General features: G+C 43.7%; 1 protein-coding gene across 2 annotated transcripts in view; it reads right to left on the reverse strand.

Moving 5' to 3' along the window:
- Window positions 1-6,736: 6,736 nt before the first annotated feature.
- HIKESHI (heat shock protein nuclear import factor hikeshi) overlaps window positions 6,737-15,778 on the reverse strand; it is a 30,261-nt gene continuing 21,219 nt past the window's right edge. Inside the window, exons 3-5 of one of the 2 annotated variants that reach the window (XM_068110851.2) lie at window positions 9,926-10,071; window positions 8,117-8,235; window positions 6,737-7,939 (exon numbers count right to left, since the gene is read on the reverse strand). In XM_068110851.2, the coding sequence (XP_067966952.1) occupies window positions 7,885-7,939; window positions 8,117-8,235; window positions 9,926-10,071 (320 nt within the window). In that variant the 3' untranslated portion in view covers window positions 6,737-7,884. The remainder of the gene's footprint in view (window positions 7,940-8,116; window positions 8,236-9,925; window positions 10,072-15,778) is intronic. The other variant, XM_068110852.2, reaches the window with a different exon arrangement.

Below are 15,778 nucleotides of genomic sequence, written 5' to 3' on the forward strand. Positions count from 1 at the left end.
GGTCGACGTACCGGAAGTACAGGACTGTGATGGACACCGTCTTTGATTCCCACAAACAAAAAAAAAAAAACGTTACATTCCTTTGAGAGACTCGCGATCGGTGTTTACGCTTTCACTGGAATACGAGATGCTTTTCCGAAGATCCGCATGAGAATAAAATGGTAAACACGTAGGATGCCTTATTAGGATTTACACCACCGTTGCGGCAAACCTGCTACACCACTGTGATCAGAACTGTTTTGTTTTTTGTTTTTTTTGTATACTGAATCGAGGCTTGTGAAAGAGCTAACATTTATTTCACAAACAAATCAACCAGACAAACAAAATATATAAAAAGAGGGAGCGGAAGACAAGATGGGGAGAGAAGGGGAAGCACATAAACACAACATTTGAGAGCAGGGAGAAGTGTGGGAAGGAGACATAGTGCAACCAAGTGCGTGCTCTGCAGAGATGGATGGCAGCAAGATAGTATGAAAGTTTAAGTATAAAAGCAAGGTTTTTTCAATCTTGGAAATTTGATTCATGGAGTACTTTTTCTAGTTTATCCAAATCATTTTTCACGATCTGAATCTAGATAAAATAATTATTGTCCATATCTTTTTGTATCATACAAATGTTTAATTATATCAACAACTTAAACCGCGAAATGATTTTGTGAACTTGAATAACAACTAAACCAGTGTGGCCAAGTGTGTCGTTCAACTCAAAGCAAAAGACTGCAATTAACATGCATGTTCATGTTCATTTAATTGACATACATGCATGTTCATTTAATTGACATACATGCATGTTCATTTAATTGACATACATGCATGTTCGTGCATGTAAGTGTTCAAAATGTTCAGACACAATGCTGATTTCTATTTCTTATTTTGTGTGCATAGTCGAGGCTCATGGAAGAGTTAGTACTAGTACACTGAATGGATCAGGACGCAACAGGACAAGAACAGCAGAGACAGAGAGAGACAGAGAGAGAGATGGGGGTGAGTGGGGGGAGTGAACACCAAAAACAGAGCCGAAGGCCAAGACAGTGTGTGGGTAGGAATGGGGTCAAGAGAGGATGCATGGGATGGACAGGATGGATACGTGATGCCAACATCATGGACATGATGGACAGGGATGGACAACAGCATGGACAGGATGCCAACACCAGGCTTGGAACTCTTATGGGGGAAAACTGGAAATTTGGAAAGCGGGATATGAATGGGGTTAACGAGGGTAAAGTATAAATAATTATGGTTTTGTATTGGGGATGACCATCTGAGATGATTGTGAACAGCTGTTTTGAAGACCTGGAGGGAAGGATGAGAATGAAGAGGATGTGGAACTTGGTTCGACAGGCGAGGGGGTGGGGCGGGGGGGAAGGAAAGAATCGCTGTCTATTAAGTCCTCGTACACCGACAGACAATTACAGGCAGATGTTCAAAATGTTGTCAGAGTGAGATGCCATTGACCGAACAGTCAACTTTTTGATTTTTCAAATTAATGTTCCATTACTAAAAGTAAAATTATTACATCCTTCATCTCTCAATCTTCATCTCAAAAAAAAAAAAAAATGTCATCCTTCATTCATCTCTCAATTTATTTATTTTTTTCTTACTAAAAGTAAAAAAAATTATTTCATATTTAGAAGCATATAATGAAGTCAAAAAAAATTGAATCTCATTCCGAGAATCTTTGAACAACCCTCATGAAGCAAGAATTTGATGTGTGGGAAATGGGATCTGATTCTCAGCAAATGCTAGTTCACACCAAAAATTGTGAACACGCAGTAGAGTTCTTCTTCAGTCTTGAACTAGGTGAAGGTTAAAATCTTCTTCGTTAATGCAAGTCTCATTTGACTATATGTTTAGAACTTTTTTTTCCTTTTTTTCTTTCTTTTTTGTATACTGAATACAAAAGAGCTAACAAAAAGAGCTAACAAATAAAAAGAGCTAACATTTATTTCACAAACAAATCAACCAGACAAACAAAATATATAAAAAGAGGGAGCGGAAGACAAGATGGGGAGAGAAGGGGAAGCACACAAACACAACATTTGAGAGCAGGGAGAAGTGTGGGAGGGAGAGGGCTTGGGGGGAGGAGGCGTGGGAAGGGGGGGGGGGGGGGAGAGGTATAAAACACAAGGGGACCGAAATTAGCGGGGGTAGAAAAGATCAAGGTTTTGTAACTTGTAACTTGTAACCATCTTCGCCATTACCTTCGGCTAGTGCTGCTTGTTTGCATTAAATCTATGTCCATGCTCTTCCCAGATAATCAGGGTTGGCGAAGCGTTTACTCGGCATATCAATAATGGATGGTTTGCCTTTGCTCTTGCCAACAGTATAGTCAGTGCAAGAATTTGGATTTTGACAAGGTACTGGCTGGCCCAATAATAGACTATTTTTGCGAGGTATCTGCTCACTTCTGTTGTTGATGTGTTATACGATGGAAGTGAAGGACGCACTTATCCTCCTCCAAAAGGATTTCGGTTATCAATAGCTTTTGGACCAGTTGGGCCTCTCGGTCGTCGAATAGTGACAACGATGCTTCATAATCTCTAGATTTTGTTCAAGATCCCGGATTTTGTTCATTTTCCAGGGTTTTGTTCAGATTTTGTTCAGTGGTGGCATGGTGGAATTCGATGACGTGAAAGCCATAATTGTTGAACATGACAGGACACAGTTCTTCCAAGACCACCCCACTTTACCTGGGTGTCCTGACAAGATGGTGCATGCAGAGGTACCACACTTACTTTTGAACTCCATAACCTCAGATCAACTGGTGCTTTTGAGGTGGCGTGTTGTAGCACAAAGTGCACCATCCCTCAGTTGTAATTACCACATTCACAAGCAATGCGGTAAACCTACAGCCATGTGCTGCATAAGAGAAGACTTGCCTGGGTTTGAGACCCGTTCGTCACTTCTGCGAGTTCAACTAATCTTGCAGGGGAGAGGGAAGAACAAACATTTATGAAATGCAACAACTCGTTTTCATTTTACTATTCCTGAACGCATGAGGAACATCAGGTGGTAGTATCCTTCTTCCGAATGAGCAATCACAAGTCACATCCAATGCTAATGAGATTCAGGATATCAATTGGGATTTTCAATTTCATAGCCTGGTGTTGGCTTCACGGTTAGGGTGCTGGCTTGGGATCCTAGGATCCTGGGTTTGAATCCTGGTCGATCGCTGAATTAACGCCAGGAGGGTTGACTCAGCCTGTCATCCTTCCGAGGTCGGCAAATTGAGTACCAGCTTGCTGGGATGAATGATCCCGGTGTGTACCCCCACTTAGAATAGGTACACCGTATCCCTGCGCAAGAGGCGACGAAGGGTTGGCGTCAGGAAGGGCATCCGGCCATAAAAACATTGCCTCAAACAGGAAACCATGATTGTCATGGGGCCCGCAAGGCTAACCCCCACTCCAGAGGGGAAAATGGCCTTAAAACGATCATTCATTCATTTCATTCAATTGGGATTTTCAAAAGCAGAGTCATACCCTCTATTCTTACTGCAATGATTAGTGATAAATAATGCTTCCAAATGTAAAACTCAATATATTCCATGCATATTATTAGGGTTTATTACGTTTTTTTAAAAAGAAAGAAAGCATTTATATAGGGTCGTGGAAGAGGTCAAAAGGTGAAGGGTGGAAGGAATGAATGGCAAAGGAGTAGAAAGCAGGAAAAAACAAAAATCCAAGGTGTATGCAATGTTAGTAAAATACTGTAATTTGCATAATCGGTCATTTTTATTCTTCATCTCATTCTGTGAAAAACTATTGCCAATGATATAAGCATTTTCTGGATGGATGCAAAACATCACTCCCTTACCAACCATTCGAGTTCCCAAGGAGCCGTGCCTTTGTTCAGATTTGTCTGATTTTTGAGGTACATTAGATGAATCGTGTGAATCATGTGAAATTAGTCTCTCCTCATCTTGTCTCCCACTCCCTTCATCTTATGCTTTGTGTCAGTTTGTCTTTTTGTGATTGATGTTAGCTCTCACACGAGCCTCTATCTTGTATACAAAAAAAAAAAAAAAAAAAGCAGAACACTTTCCCTTAATAATTATAAACAACAAGGAAAAGTACCCGTCCCCAGTGACGGGAAAAGTTTAAGTTAATCCATCAAATTAAATTAACATCATGGACTTTAAAAAGATTAGTTGGGTTGCACTCTTGGTTTCACTCAGGGCCAATGCTCTGAGCTTATACCACCCACCGCAAAATGGTGGTGCAACATCGGGCAGCAGAGGTTCATTTTGTCTAAAAAGAGGGCAAAATGTCCTGCTTGCAAAAAAAAATTGGCATTATCATGATTCATGCTTGTTCTCCAATCATTTCAAATGTGAATGTTGAGCGTTTCAAATGCAGCGTGGGAAGCGACCGCCGTAAACGGAAGACAGACACCACGGTTCGCAATATATAATAATAGATGACTTCCCTTTCAATGAAAGAGCTAGAACACTGAACAGAAAGGCGTGAACCTCCAGCCGGCGAGTCAGTGGAGGGCACTGATTGGGTAACGTGCCAAGGCTGACGTGACGTGACGTCACGGAGAAGGTTATTTAAGAGAGCGCCGAACGCCATTGTTGCTTCTGAGAGGTTCAGAGAGAGAGAGAAAAAGTGAGTCTTGGAGATGGAGGTTGAGAGAGAAAGAGTGAGTCTTGCACCGGAGAGGTTGAGAGAGAAAGAGAGAGAGAGAGAGAGTGAGTCTTGCGGAGAGAGAGAGAGAGAGAGAGAGAGAGAGAGAGAGAGAGAGAGAGAGAGAGAGAGAGAGAGAAAGAGAGAGAGAGAGAGAGAGAGAGAGAGTCTTGCGCCATTTTGCGTTGGTCTCGAGAGTCTCTGGCGGTTCGTGCGTTCTTGCAGCCCTTGCATCCCTTGCGGTTGGTGCTCTTGTTCGCGCAGCTCGCCTGTTTTGGACATCCGGCGCTTCGTCTTGGGCAGCCCGAATGGAGTTCGCTTGCTGGCACGTTTGCTTCGGGAGAGCTGACTGGGACGTGGCAGGCCGATCATGTGGGAAGACCGACCTCGCTTGAAGCCGCTGGCCTGCGTTGGGCGCGTGGTGCTTGGTGCACGGACCTCATGGTGCTCGGTGCTGGAGTGTGGGACCTCGTGGGTGCATCGGGGCCGAACGAAGCTGCGTGTGGGCAGAGGAGACAAGACGACAGAGCCAGATAAGCCCAAGCTCCGCATTTACACTTTACAGGACGAGACATTTTCTTTCGTATTCATATTCCCTCGTCTTGTTTCTGAAGTCGGTGTGTGGGATCCCAAATTAGTTACTTTTATTTCATTGCCGTCGCGTTTCATTGTTTCGGGGTCCGTGAATTTATCTATATTTTTGTACATTCTGATTTGTGTTTGTCAAGTTCATTAATCCTCTTACAGGACCGGGGCTACGTCAGTGCGCTGAAGGTAAGCTTTTGCCGCAGCCTTCCATTTTCCTTCTTCCTCCCGCATCAGATAGCAAAATCCGTGTTTGGTTATCACCTCCATTAAATCCGTTTCGGTCCATCCGCGACTTTCTGGTGTTAACCGGGAGTCGCGCGACATTATTAAATGTTATTTTTAGGTCACAATGTTAAATGGAGGTTTTTCTTTCATTAAATGATCGCCTTGCACTGCACCGTTTGTTCAAAGACTTTCAGTTTAAGCTATTGTTATTAACATCGCTGACATTGTTTGTTCAATATTGTGATAATCAGGTCATCTATTAATGCACTGTTAAATGAGAACAGCACTCAGTAGAGAGCATACCTCCGCCAGTTTGAACAGTTTGTTTTGTATCCCACTGATAGGCCGGATCTGCATTCAGACCTGAAGCAAAAGCGAAACAGCTTCTTCTTGTCACCTAACCATCTCATCCACCTAGTTTTGTCATAATTCGTCCACAACTTTTTGAAATATAGTGCTTTAAATCGTTTTGGCACCATCTCTCAATGGGGAAGAATCACGGAAAAAATTAAAATATTCACGTATCTGGATCCGGATAGTCACCAAAATCGAACCATTTCTTCCTGGTCAGACACCCAACCTGCCAATTAAGTAGCATCTGAATCCGTCCACAATTTTTTGAGATATCCAGCTCACAGACAAAGAAACAGACAGACAAACAGACAGGGGTGAAAACATAACCTTCGTCCATGTTGCCTTTATATTTTATACATTTAAAATGTATCTCGTTTGGGAACATGCTCTTCTTCTAGTTGAATGTTGAGCTTTGCCTGCGTGCGGAGCTTTCAAACGTAGCGCCTGAAGTGTCTGCCGGAAACGAGAGACAGCCGAATGTGGGAAAAGACACCTCGGTTTGCATTATATAATAGATGGCTGGCAGAATAGATGAGAGACATGCGCATCTCGCCTTTGAGCCGTCTCGTGTGGGTTCAAAACTCAACCCAGATATGAACCGTTTCACATGGAGAGTGGACTGAAGGACTGAGGTCAGAGGATTTGGCCGCCAACACCGATTAGCAGACGTCAATGATCCCAGTGTCTTACATGAAGAAGAGCCCAGTTATCACTAGCACAGTCAATAATTTCCAAATCCCTACCCTAAAATAAGGGCACGGAGTTCCTGCTGATGGGGGCACTGCATTAGCCACACTCCAAATAACGATGCAAGCCAGCAGGCACGTGCTGCACGTGAATCAATTAATTAATGAAATTATAAGCTACGTGTATTGAACCAAGGATCAACAAAAAAAGTTGTTGACGGAACACGATTCAAAAAAGTGACAAGAAACGGCAAAATCCCCAAGAGGCAAACCTTCCTTGTTAATTACAAGTGCAAAACCATGTTGTACACATCCAATTGCAATCCTCTCTCTCCAGCACAATAACGTGCTGCCACAGAAACACGTTGCAGACAAAGCCATCCAATATGCTCTTCACAAGACAGGGGATTATTTTTTTTTTTTACAGCGTCTAAGATTCATATAGAAGCTTCTAAATGTAAGAAATGCCATGAAAAAAAAAATCAACACAAGGAGACAAGTGGAAAGAAAAAAATCAACATCATGAGCTACAAATGTCAATCAGGCCTATTCACCTGTCCCTGCATGTGTAGACATACCTTAACATGGGTATTGAAGCAATATGAATAATAATAGTTTTAATCAAAGCATTTTAACAATACTCCATGGACTGTACCCATTTCCAGTCAGTGTATTTGTTGTGGTTATTCTTCAGGTGGGGTGAAGACGTGGGGAGGGTGTAAAATAAACAGCCATTGTTTGAGTTTTCATCAGCAGAAGCGATATGCCTATATTCAGTATTAACTCAATCAAAAAAGGGATTTTCAACATTCTGTCGTGATTGACAAAATTAGCATTTGGGGTGGGGAGGTGGGCAGTTGGGGAATACCAAGTAGTGAAGGAGGGGGCAGGATGAAAACTGGAGTAAATAGGTAGCTTATTTAATAAGGAAGTGGAAATGCATACATCAAGTCAATGATGGGCTGGAACACACACCAGCAGATCAGATGAGTTTCTACAATCCAATTGTGGTGAAACACAGACGTAGAGAGTAATGGCGAGGGAATGGGAGAAAAGCAGAAAAGGCAAGTGGGATAGAGCCCCAACCTCATCCCAAACTGAAGCACACATGTTAACATGCACATTCTTTTACAGCTTGTTACACGGGATATTAAGGAAGGGAAGAGTGAGTAATTGGAAGCCAAGGAGTAGGCAAAGAGGCACAAGCCCATTTGTGAAGCTTATGGACCAGCTCTTGCACCGAAGCACACACTACACTCTAAGATAGCTTTCAGGGTGTCGCGCAGGCAGCCAAGCGAGAATAGAAGAAACCTGAATAGCGACAGACGAACGAAGAGTTCAAACCAATGTCAAAACGTTTGGCGAGCATTCGGGATCTCTTGGCGAGGTGGGGTCAGCAAAGTACTATGACTTCCAGAAGGTAGGATTGTATGCCATTCGCCGTTGGAATGTTTCGTACCTGGGAATAGAAGAGACACAAGTTTAGGATTGGCAGATATTCGGAGGGAAGCAGCAAGAGGACAGCTGTAGTCATCGAATGACAACTGGATAGAAAGGAATTTACCGAGGGGAGGGGGGACAGGGAGAACCGAGAGGAAAATAGAAGAAGAAAAAAAAGAAAGAAATTCAGCCCAACCATTTCTGCAAGACTGACGCTGGCAAATATGCTTCCGTAGGATTCGAGACCATCTGTGCCTGAGTCACCGCAAACGACGCTGCGTAATTAAAAAAGTTTTCCAGCATTTTCTGTGTGAACTGCCAGGAGACAAAAACAAGAACACATTTTAATACGGTTCGGACCTACTCAGCACGTGAGACGATCATTTCAAAGTTTTAGCATTTGATTATCCGTTTATATATGGTTTGTTACCTCCGCCACCGAAGGTGGCCGGATGTTATGTTTTTACTCCTGTCTGTCTGTCAAAAGGTTGTGGACGGATTCTGACTAAATTTGGCGGACTGATTGAGTGTGTGACAAGAACGAATTGAATAGATTTTGGTGAACATCCGAATCCGGCTACTAGAATTTTTAAAGTGATGCTTCACCGTTGAGAGACAGGGCTAAAAACGATATACTGTATATAGTGGGGCAACTTAGCATAACAATTGTGCATTTTGTGAGGAAAGCACCAAATTTGGCACACTAGTGGACTATCATATTATGAAAAGATCTGGATATTGGGCCATCTCAGATTCAGAGATTGATTTTTGCAAGATTTCGATTCGATTGGGATCGAAGAGAACACCTTCTTCGTCTTCTGTACAGTGAAGTTGCCAGCCCTGAATTATCTGGCTACATCTGGGTGCTTCATTGGGAGTGCAACCATGTCCCTCAGGTGAACAGGGACCCACCTGGCATAGTGTGTGTGGTCTAAGGCATGGAACCATGGGACCAGTTCCGTCAGGGCATCAAGGTACATCGTGAATGAAGCCTGCCGCAGAGAACGCACGTAGACCAGTACCAACATCTCTAGTTCCAGCACAGTTGCCCAGTACTGAAAGTTGGGAATGTCTTCTCCTCTCTGGTGACACCAGTCTTCGAACTCAGGCAGGTCTTCTGCATCATCAGCATATGTCATACAGTGGCGTTCATACGCACGGTGTTGCAGGATGTGCAGTGCCGCTGCAGTGATTTGATGAGCTCTTCTTGTGCGGGTGACGTGGGCAGCTCGCAGGAAGGAGTCGGCCGTCCCTGGCGTTGCAATCTCAGCTTGCAAATCTGCAAAATCTGCAAATCTTGCAAAAATCAAATCTCTGAATCTGAGATGGCCCAATATCCAGATCGTTTCATAATATGATAGTCTACTAGTGTGCCAAATTTGGTGCTTTCCTCACAAAATGCACAATTGTTATGCTATATTTAGCTTAGCTGCCGGACTAATAGTAGGATATCTCAACAAGTTGAAGACGGATTCGGATGAAACTTGGTATGCACGTTGGATGTGTGATAAGGAAGATTCGATTCGATTTTGGTGAAGATCCGGATGCAGATCTGGATACAATAATGTTTTATTTTTCAAGTCATTCTTCACCAGAGATGGAGTCAAAACGATATATAGCATGGTGTTTCAAAAAGTTGTGGATGAGTTATGATGAAACTAGGTGGAGGCATTGGTTGGGTGACGAGAGCAAGCCAATTCGATGTTGATTCAGGTCCCGATCCAGATCCGGCCTACCAGTGGGATACAAAATGTAAACTGTTCAGCCTGGAGGTATGTGCTCTACCAAGTGCTGTTCGGTTTACTCTCAAATTCAAGTTAACTCTCAGGTTGATTAAAGTACAAATTGAGAAGCTCACTTTTGACGAACTAGCAGAACTTCATCCCTCAACATCAGAAATATGAAAACATCCTTTTGCATTCCAACCACAATGCGTACTCATCACCATCTGTTGATGTTCAAATTTGGGAGGGTACATGGGTAGGGGTCGGCCATCACCGAATACCTCTGTGAAAGAGTCAAGGTTGGAAACAGCAGTACCGGCGACTGGCGTCTGCTGGGCAAGCTGCACCATGGGCTCCACCGACAAACCGATTTGCGCCTGGCTCGGGCCTGGTGCCGGTGGCCCAAACAGTGATGACACACCTTCCTCTACAATCAGACGGGAACAAACGACCGTCGCAAACCATCGATATCAGGCGTCACCATCCATGCATTTTAGCACTTTGGAGATCAATTTCAAGAATTCGCACATTTATCATCTATATACTTATTTCCATGACGTCATTTCAATGGCAAGTCAAACACCCACAGATTGGAATGAAAGATCTGAAACTTTCTAAGATTGCATATTTATAGGGTTTAAACTGAGCTTTAAAGCAACCACATTTGATGCAATTTCAAAGAGAGTGAAGTCAATGGCACGCTATCCAAATCCCCACGCTTCCCACCAAAAAAGTTGAAAAATGGCAAAACGTAGGTGGACCCAATATCAAATTTTGAGTTAAAAGTTTTCCCTAAGTCCCTGCTCCTTGTGGGCATGAACCGGGGATCAAACCCAAAAAATCGTGGCATATTTCAGGCATCCCTCAATGTTGATTGCATATAAGGGTTTCATTAAAAATGTGTAAAATGTGCCCATAATTGCATTTTTTGGTATTTGACCTTTTGGCCCATACCTGGAGGTGGGTCCAAAAATGACACTACTCTCACACCTTCTTGCCATGTGGTGATCATAAGTACCAAGTTGGTGAATGTCTGCACAAGCGTTTGAGGCTAGAGCAAGACGGACGGACAGACAGACGGAGCTGATTAAAACATCCCCCCGTTTTTTTCACAAAAAGTGGGGGATAACGATGGAATTCAAGTTTCTGATCACATGCACTATAAAAGGGAAAATAAAATTTAACCCTTTGAGTACGAGATTTTTTTTTTGATAAAAATGCCCCCGGTACGGGATTAATTTGCCATTTTGGTACGGGAATGCAACCACGCATTGAAGATCTATTTATAGGTATAGTCGATGACGTGTAGTAACGTCATCCGTACTGTTACGAGCTCTTCGCCAACCTCAAGCCACGGTGTACCTCCAAGCCTAAAAAGGAGTCACGGCAGAAAGATGTGTTATTATGTGTGTGTCCCAAGGACCAATGGTAGAACCACACCAAGCAATTGATACAAAACCAATTATTGTATTCAAACTCACACAATAATAACACTTAACGCAAGTACAAGGAAACTCACTTGCACATCATAAACCATACAATTCCTATGATGGTACCACCAATATTTCCTTAATCAATAACTCACAGTACTCCAACGTGAGCAAACGAACATTCCCCAAAGTCATGATGTCACGACACAGGGCCAAAGTCAGCTTGTTCTCCCACGATGATTCACTCTCGGAACCAAAACCCGTCACGCAGGTTTATTTGCAACAGCAATAACGACTCTGTCACGGGAATCCCTTTCCCGGGGAAACCAACATTCACTCGTGATCAAGGTCCACAAGATCCACTCGCCACCATGAAGCAGATGCGCCCTTTTCCTCCTCCGATCTCTCTCGATCCTATCGCCCGCCTCTTCATCTTCTTCTTCCAGGTTCTTCTTCACCCATTTCGTTTTTCTTCTGAAACACTATTTTTACCTTTGAAGACAGTTATCTCCGTGTCACACCGAAACCGTAACAATAATAGTACCTGAAACTAAAAATGATTCAAGTAGATGAAAACCACAAAGACGGAAGTGACGAATCCGTAACACTCCCCACCCTCAAGAAAGAAAGTTTGAACATAGTGGAAACTTTCTTTTCATGCAAAAACACTTTTTAACAAATAAAGGTAGAACTCACACCCAAAAAACTACCAATCAACCTATGGCTGATCAACTCACGTGAGCAACAATAACTAATATTCCCCAGACGAAAGCAACAAAACTTCCAAACAACCTACAGGAATTTTCAAAGTTGGTTCACTCTGGATAAAGCATCGGCAACTACATTGTCCCTGCCCTTTACATGCCTAATTTCCAAGTTTAACTCCTGCAAAGACAAACTCCATCTCATCAACCTCTGATTTATATTTTTCATTTTTTGAATGAAGGTTAAGGGCTTGTGATCAGTGAAGACTCTTACAGGAAAGGTCGTAGTTCCCAGATACACGTCATAATGCTGTAGAGCTAACAGGAGAGCAAGGGTCTCTTTTTCCACAGTGGCATAATTTTCCTGATGTTTGTTAAACCTTTTCGAATAGTAGCACACTGGGTGATCCACGCCATCACCCTCCTGTAATAGAACTGCCCCAGCCCCCACATTACTTGCATCAATGGCCAACTTGAAAGGTTTTTGAAAATCCGGCGCTGCTAGGACAGGAGAGCTCATTAATATCGCTTTGACGTGGGCAAAGGCAGCCTGGCATTTGTCATCCCAAACAAACTTGGTCTCTTTCCTCAGCAAATTCGTTAAAGGGGCTACCACGTCAGAAAAATTCCTGCAGAACCGCCGGGACATACCCAAGAATCTCATAAGCTCCTTCTTCCCATTTGGAACTTGGAAGCGATCAATGGCTTCTATCTTGGCTGTCACTGGTTGCACCTGACCCTGACCTACTACATGGCCGAGGAACACCACCTGTGCTTTTACAAACTCACTCTTAGATAAGTTGATGATCAACCCTGCCTCGGTCAGTTTCTTGAAAAATGCATGAATTTGTTTAAGATGATCTTCCATGGTCATGGTGTGGATGATGACATCATCCAGATAAGCCTCTACCCCCTCAAGGTCTGCAATAAGCTTATTAATCAGCCGTTGAAATGTAGCAGGCCCGTTTTTCAATCCAAAGGGAAGAACCTTGGACTGATACAACCCATTTGGCGTGACGAAAGCCGAGATTTCCTCGGCTCGATCAGTAAGAGGAATCTGCCAATACCCTTTCAGCAAGTCAAATTTAGCTACAAATTTAGCTGGGCCTATTCTGTCAATACAGTCATCAATCCTCGGGGTAGGATATGAGTCGGTCTTGGTTACTGCATTAACCTGTTTTAAATCCGTACAATAGCGAAAACTGGCATTGGGTTTCGGAACCAACACACATGGTTAGCTCCATTCACTGCTGCTTGGTTCGATGATGTCATTCTCCAACATAAACTGAACCTCCGTCTGAAGATACTCTATCTTAACAGCGTTCATCCGGTAGGGGTGTTGTTTCATGGGAATGGCCTCCCCCACTTCAATATCATGTCATATCAGATCGGTACGACCAAGTACATCTGTGAACAAATGTGCAAACTCAAAAATTAGGCTGGATAGTTGTCCTTGTTGTTCCCTCGTCAAATGACCTAATTTATTGTCTAAATTACTCAACACGTCCGTGTTCGTCAATCTGGGACAAGCCTGGTCGTCAATGTTATCAAACTTCACACTGGCCTCAAACTCTGGATTATCTTGCACCCCGACTACAGGCACGACAGGTGAGACAGGAACCATTTTTCCCAAAGGCTTCCTCTCATAATATTTCTTCAGTCGGTTGACATGACATTGCTGCTGCTTTTTCCGTCGGTCAGGAGTCGTCACCACATAATGTGTTTCATTAACCCTCCTTTCGATTGCATAGGGACCAAAATACCTAGCCTGTAGAGGCTGACCTGGAACAGGAAGCAACACTAACACCCGGTCCTCAGGACTGAAATTTATTATCTGAGAATTCTTGTCATGTCTCACTTTCATTTTATCCTGTGTCACTTTCAAGTTTCCTCTCGCAACTTCACAAGCCTTAGCCAATCTGTGCCTAACCGTTGACACATACTCTACCACTGTTGACTGCGACTCCTCCTGTAGCCACTGTTCTTTCACCAATTTCAATGGTCCTCGAACTGCGTGTCCAAACACAAGTTCAAAAGGACTGAATCCCAATGACTCCTGAACAGATTCCCTCGTAGCAAACAGCAATAAGGGTATTCCCTCATCCCAATCCTTGTCACATTCAAAACAGTACGTTCTGATCATATTCTTCAATGTCTGGTGAAACCTTTCCAAGGCCCCTTGGCTCTCGGGATGGTAAGTACTTGACCTTACTTGCTCCACTCCCAACAAGTGTACCACTTGCTGAAAAAGCGTTGACATGAAATTGGAACCCTGATCAGACTGGATGACCTTAGGTCGGCCAACCAGAGTGAAAAATTTAATCAAGGCCTTCGCAATAACTGCCGCAGTAATTTTCCTAAGAGGCACCGCTTCTGGGAACCTAGTGGAAGCGCACATGATGGTCAGCAGATACTGATGTCCAGCCTAAGTTTTAGGTACAGGGCCGACACAGTCAATAATGACTCGGCTGAATGGCTCTTCAAAAGCTGGAATTGGTTTTAAAGGCACAGAAGGGACTTTCTGATTAGGTTTTCCCACCAGCTGGCAAGAATGGCAAGATTTACAGAACTCCGCCACATCACGTCACAATCCTAGCCAGAAAAAATGTACCAAAATTCTGTCACATGTCTTGTTCACTCCAAGGTGCCCGGCCCAAGGTGTCTCATGTGCCAAACTCAATATCTCCTTCCGGTACGGCTGTGGCACAACAATTTGGTCATGAACTTTCCACTCATCATTTGCTGGCACCTCCGGTGGTCTCCATTTTCTCATGAGTATTTCCCCTTTCATGAAGTAACCAACAGGTACCTTCATAGCCTCTTCCTCTGTAATGGCTTTTCCAATCAAACTCCGGAGCTCCGAATCTCTGTGTTGCTCTTCAACAAGTCTCTTTTGGACAAGCACCGTTTGTTCAGCTTCGTTCCCAAATGTCTCCGACGGACACTCCATTTTCTCTTTTGGTCCAGATGCCACCTTTTCCTTAGGTTCCTTGATGTCACTCCCTTTCCTATCGTCTCTTCCAGACTTTTCCTCTAATATCTCTATGGAACCCAAATCCACATCACCTTCCTTCTCCTTCTCCTTCTCTTCCAAGCACTTCCTACCCAAAGCACGAGTCACTGCACAGGATGGAAAGATACCCGGACTCTCCTGCTCTAACTGTGCTGTGTTATTTTCCATACTGGGCTTTTCAACCAACATCGGATTACCGGAAACTCAACCACCGGCCAAATCATTCCCGATAATAAAAGAAATTCCCTCTACAGGAAGAGTGGCTTGTAACCCCACAGTGACCGGTCCTGACACAAAATCACACTTTAAATGGATTACATGAAGAGGAGCTTTAACATAGCCACCAACCCCCTGTAAGAGAACACTAACCCCAGTTGCCATCTTCTCCGACAATGGCAAAATGCCCTCAAGCATCAAAGATTGATGTGCTCCTTTGTCCCTCAATACCCTAACACTAACAGGTCTCTGGTTACTTAAGTCCCCATCCATTGACACAAACCCCTCGGAAATAAAAGGTTTGTAACCCTCTTGGACAAGGTCGTTCTGTGATGCCGTAAGTTTGGCAAGGGAACCTTCACAAGTCACTGTCCTCCAAGGACAATTTCTCGCATTGGCCAACGCATTTGGAGTTGCACTAGGCTGACTCCGATCCTGATTTTTCCTTTTCAGGGCATAACATTGGGACATCAAATGCCCAGGTTTCTGGCAAAAAGCGCAAGTAGGCCCAGAGGAAAAACCCGTGGTCTGCCTCGGCCCCCCCAGAAGATAGGTATGCCTTGGACCTGCAGTCTTCTGATCCCTAAAGGTTGTGGTATCAGATTTTCCCTATAGTCCTCTCTCAGCCACCTCCATGAAAATTTATTCTCCGAACCTGATTTAATGTACCTCCCCTGGCTAACTCGAGGCGGGAAGTTAGGCTTGGGGATCCCCATCCTGTGTGTCAAGGCAGTCATCTGCCACTGTTGCTGCCTCACACAACTCCGGTAC

Source organism: Myxine glutinosa, chromosome 3, assembly GCF_964187855.1.
Source record: "Myxine glutinosa chromosome 3, kmMyxGlut1.1, whole genome shotgun sequence".
NCBI lineage: Eukaryota > Metazoa > Chordata > Myxini > Myxiniformes > Myxinidae > Myxine > Myxine glutinosa.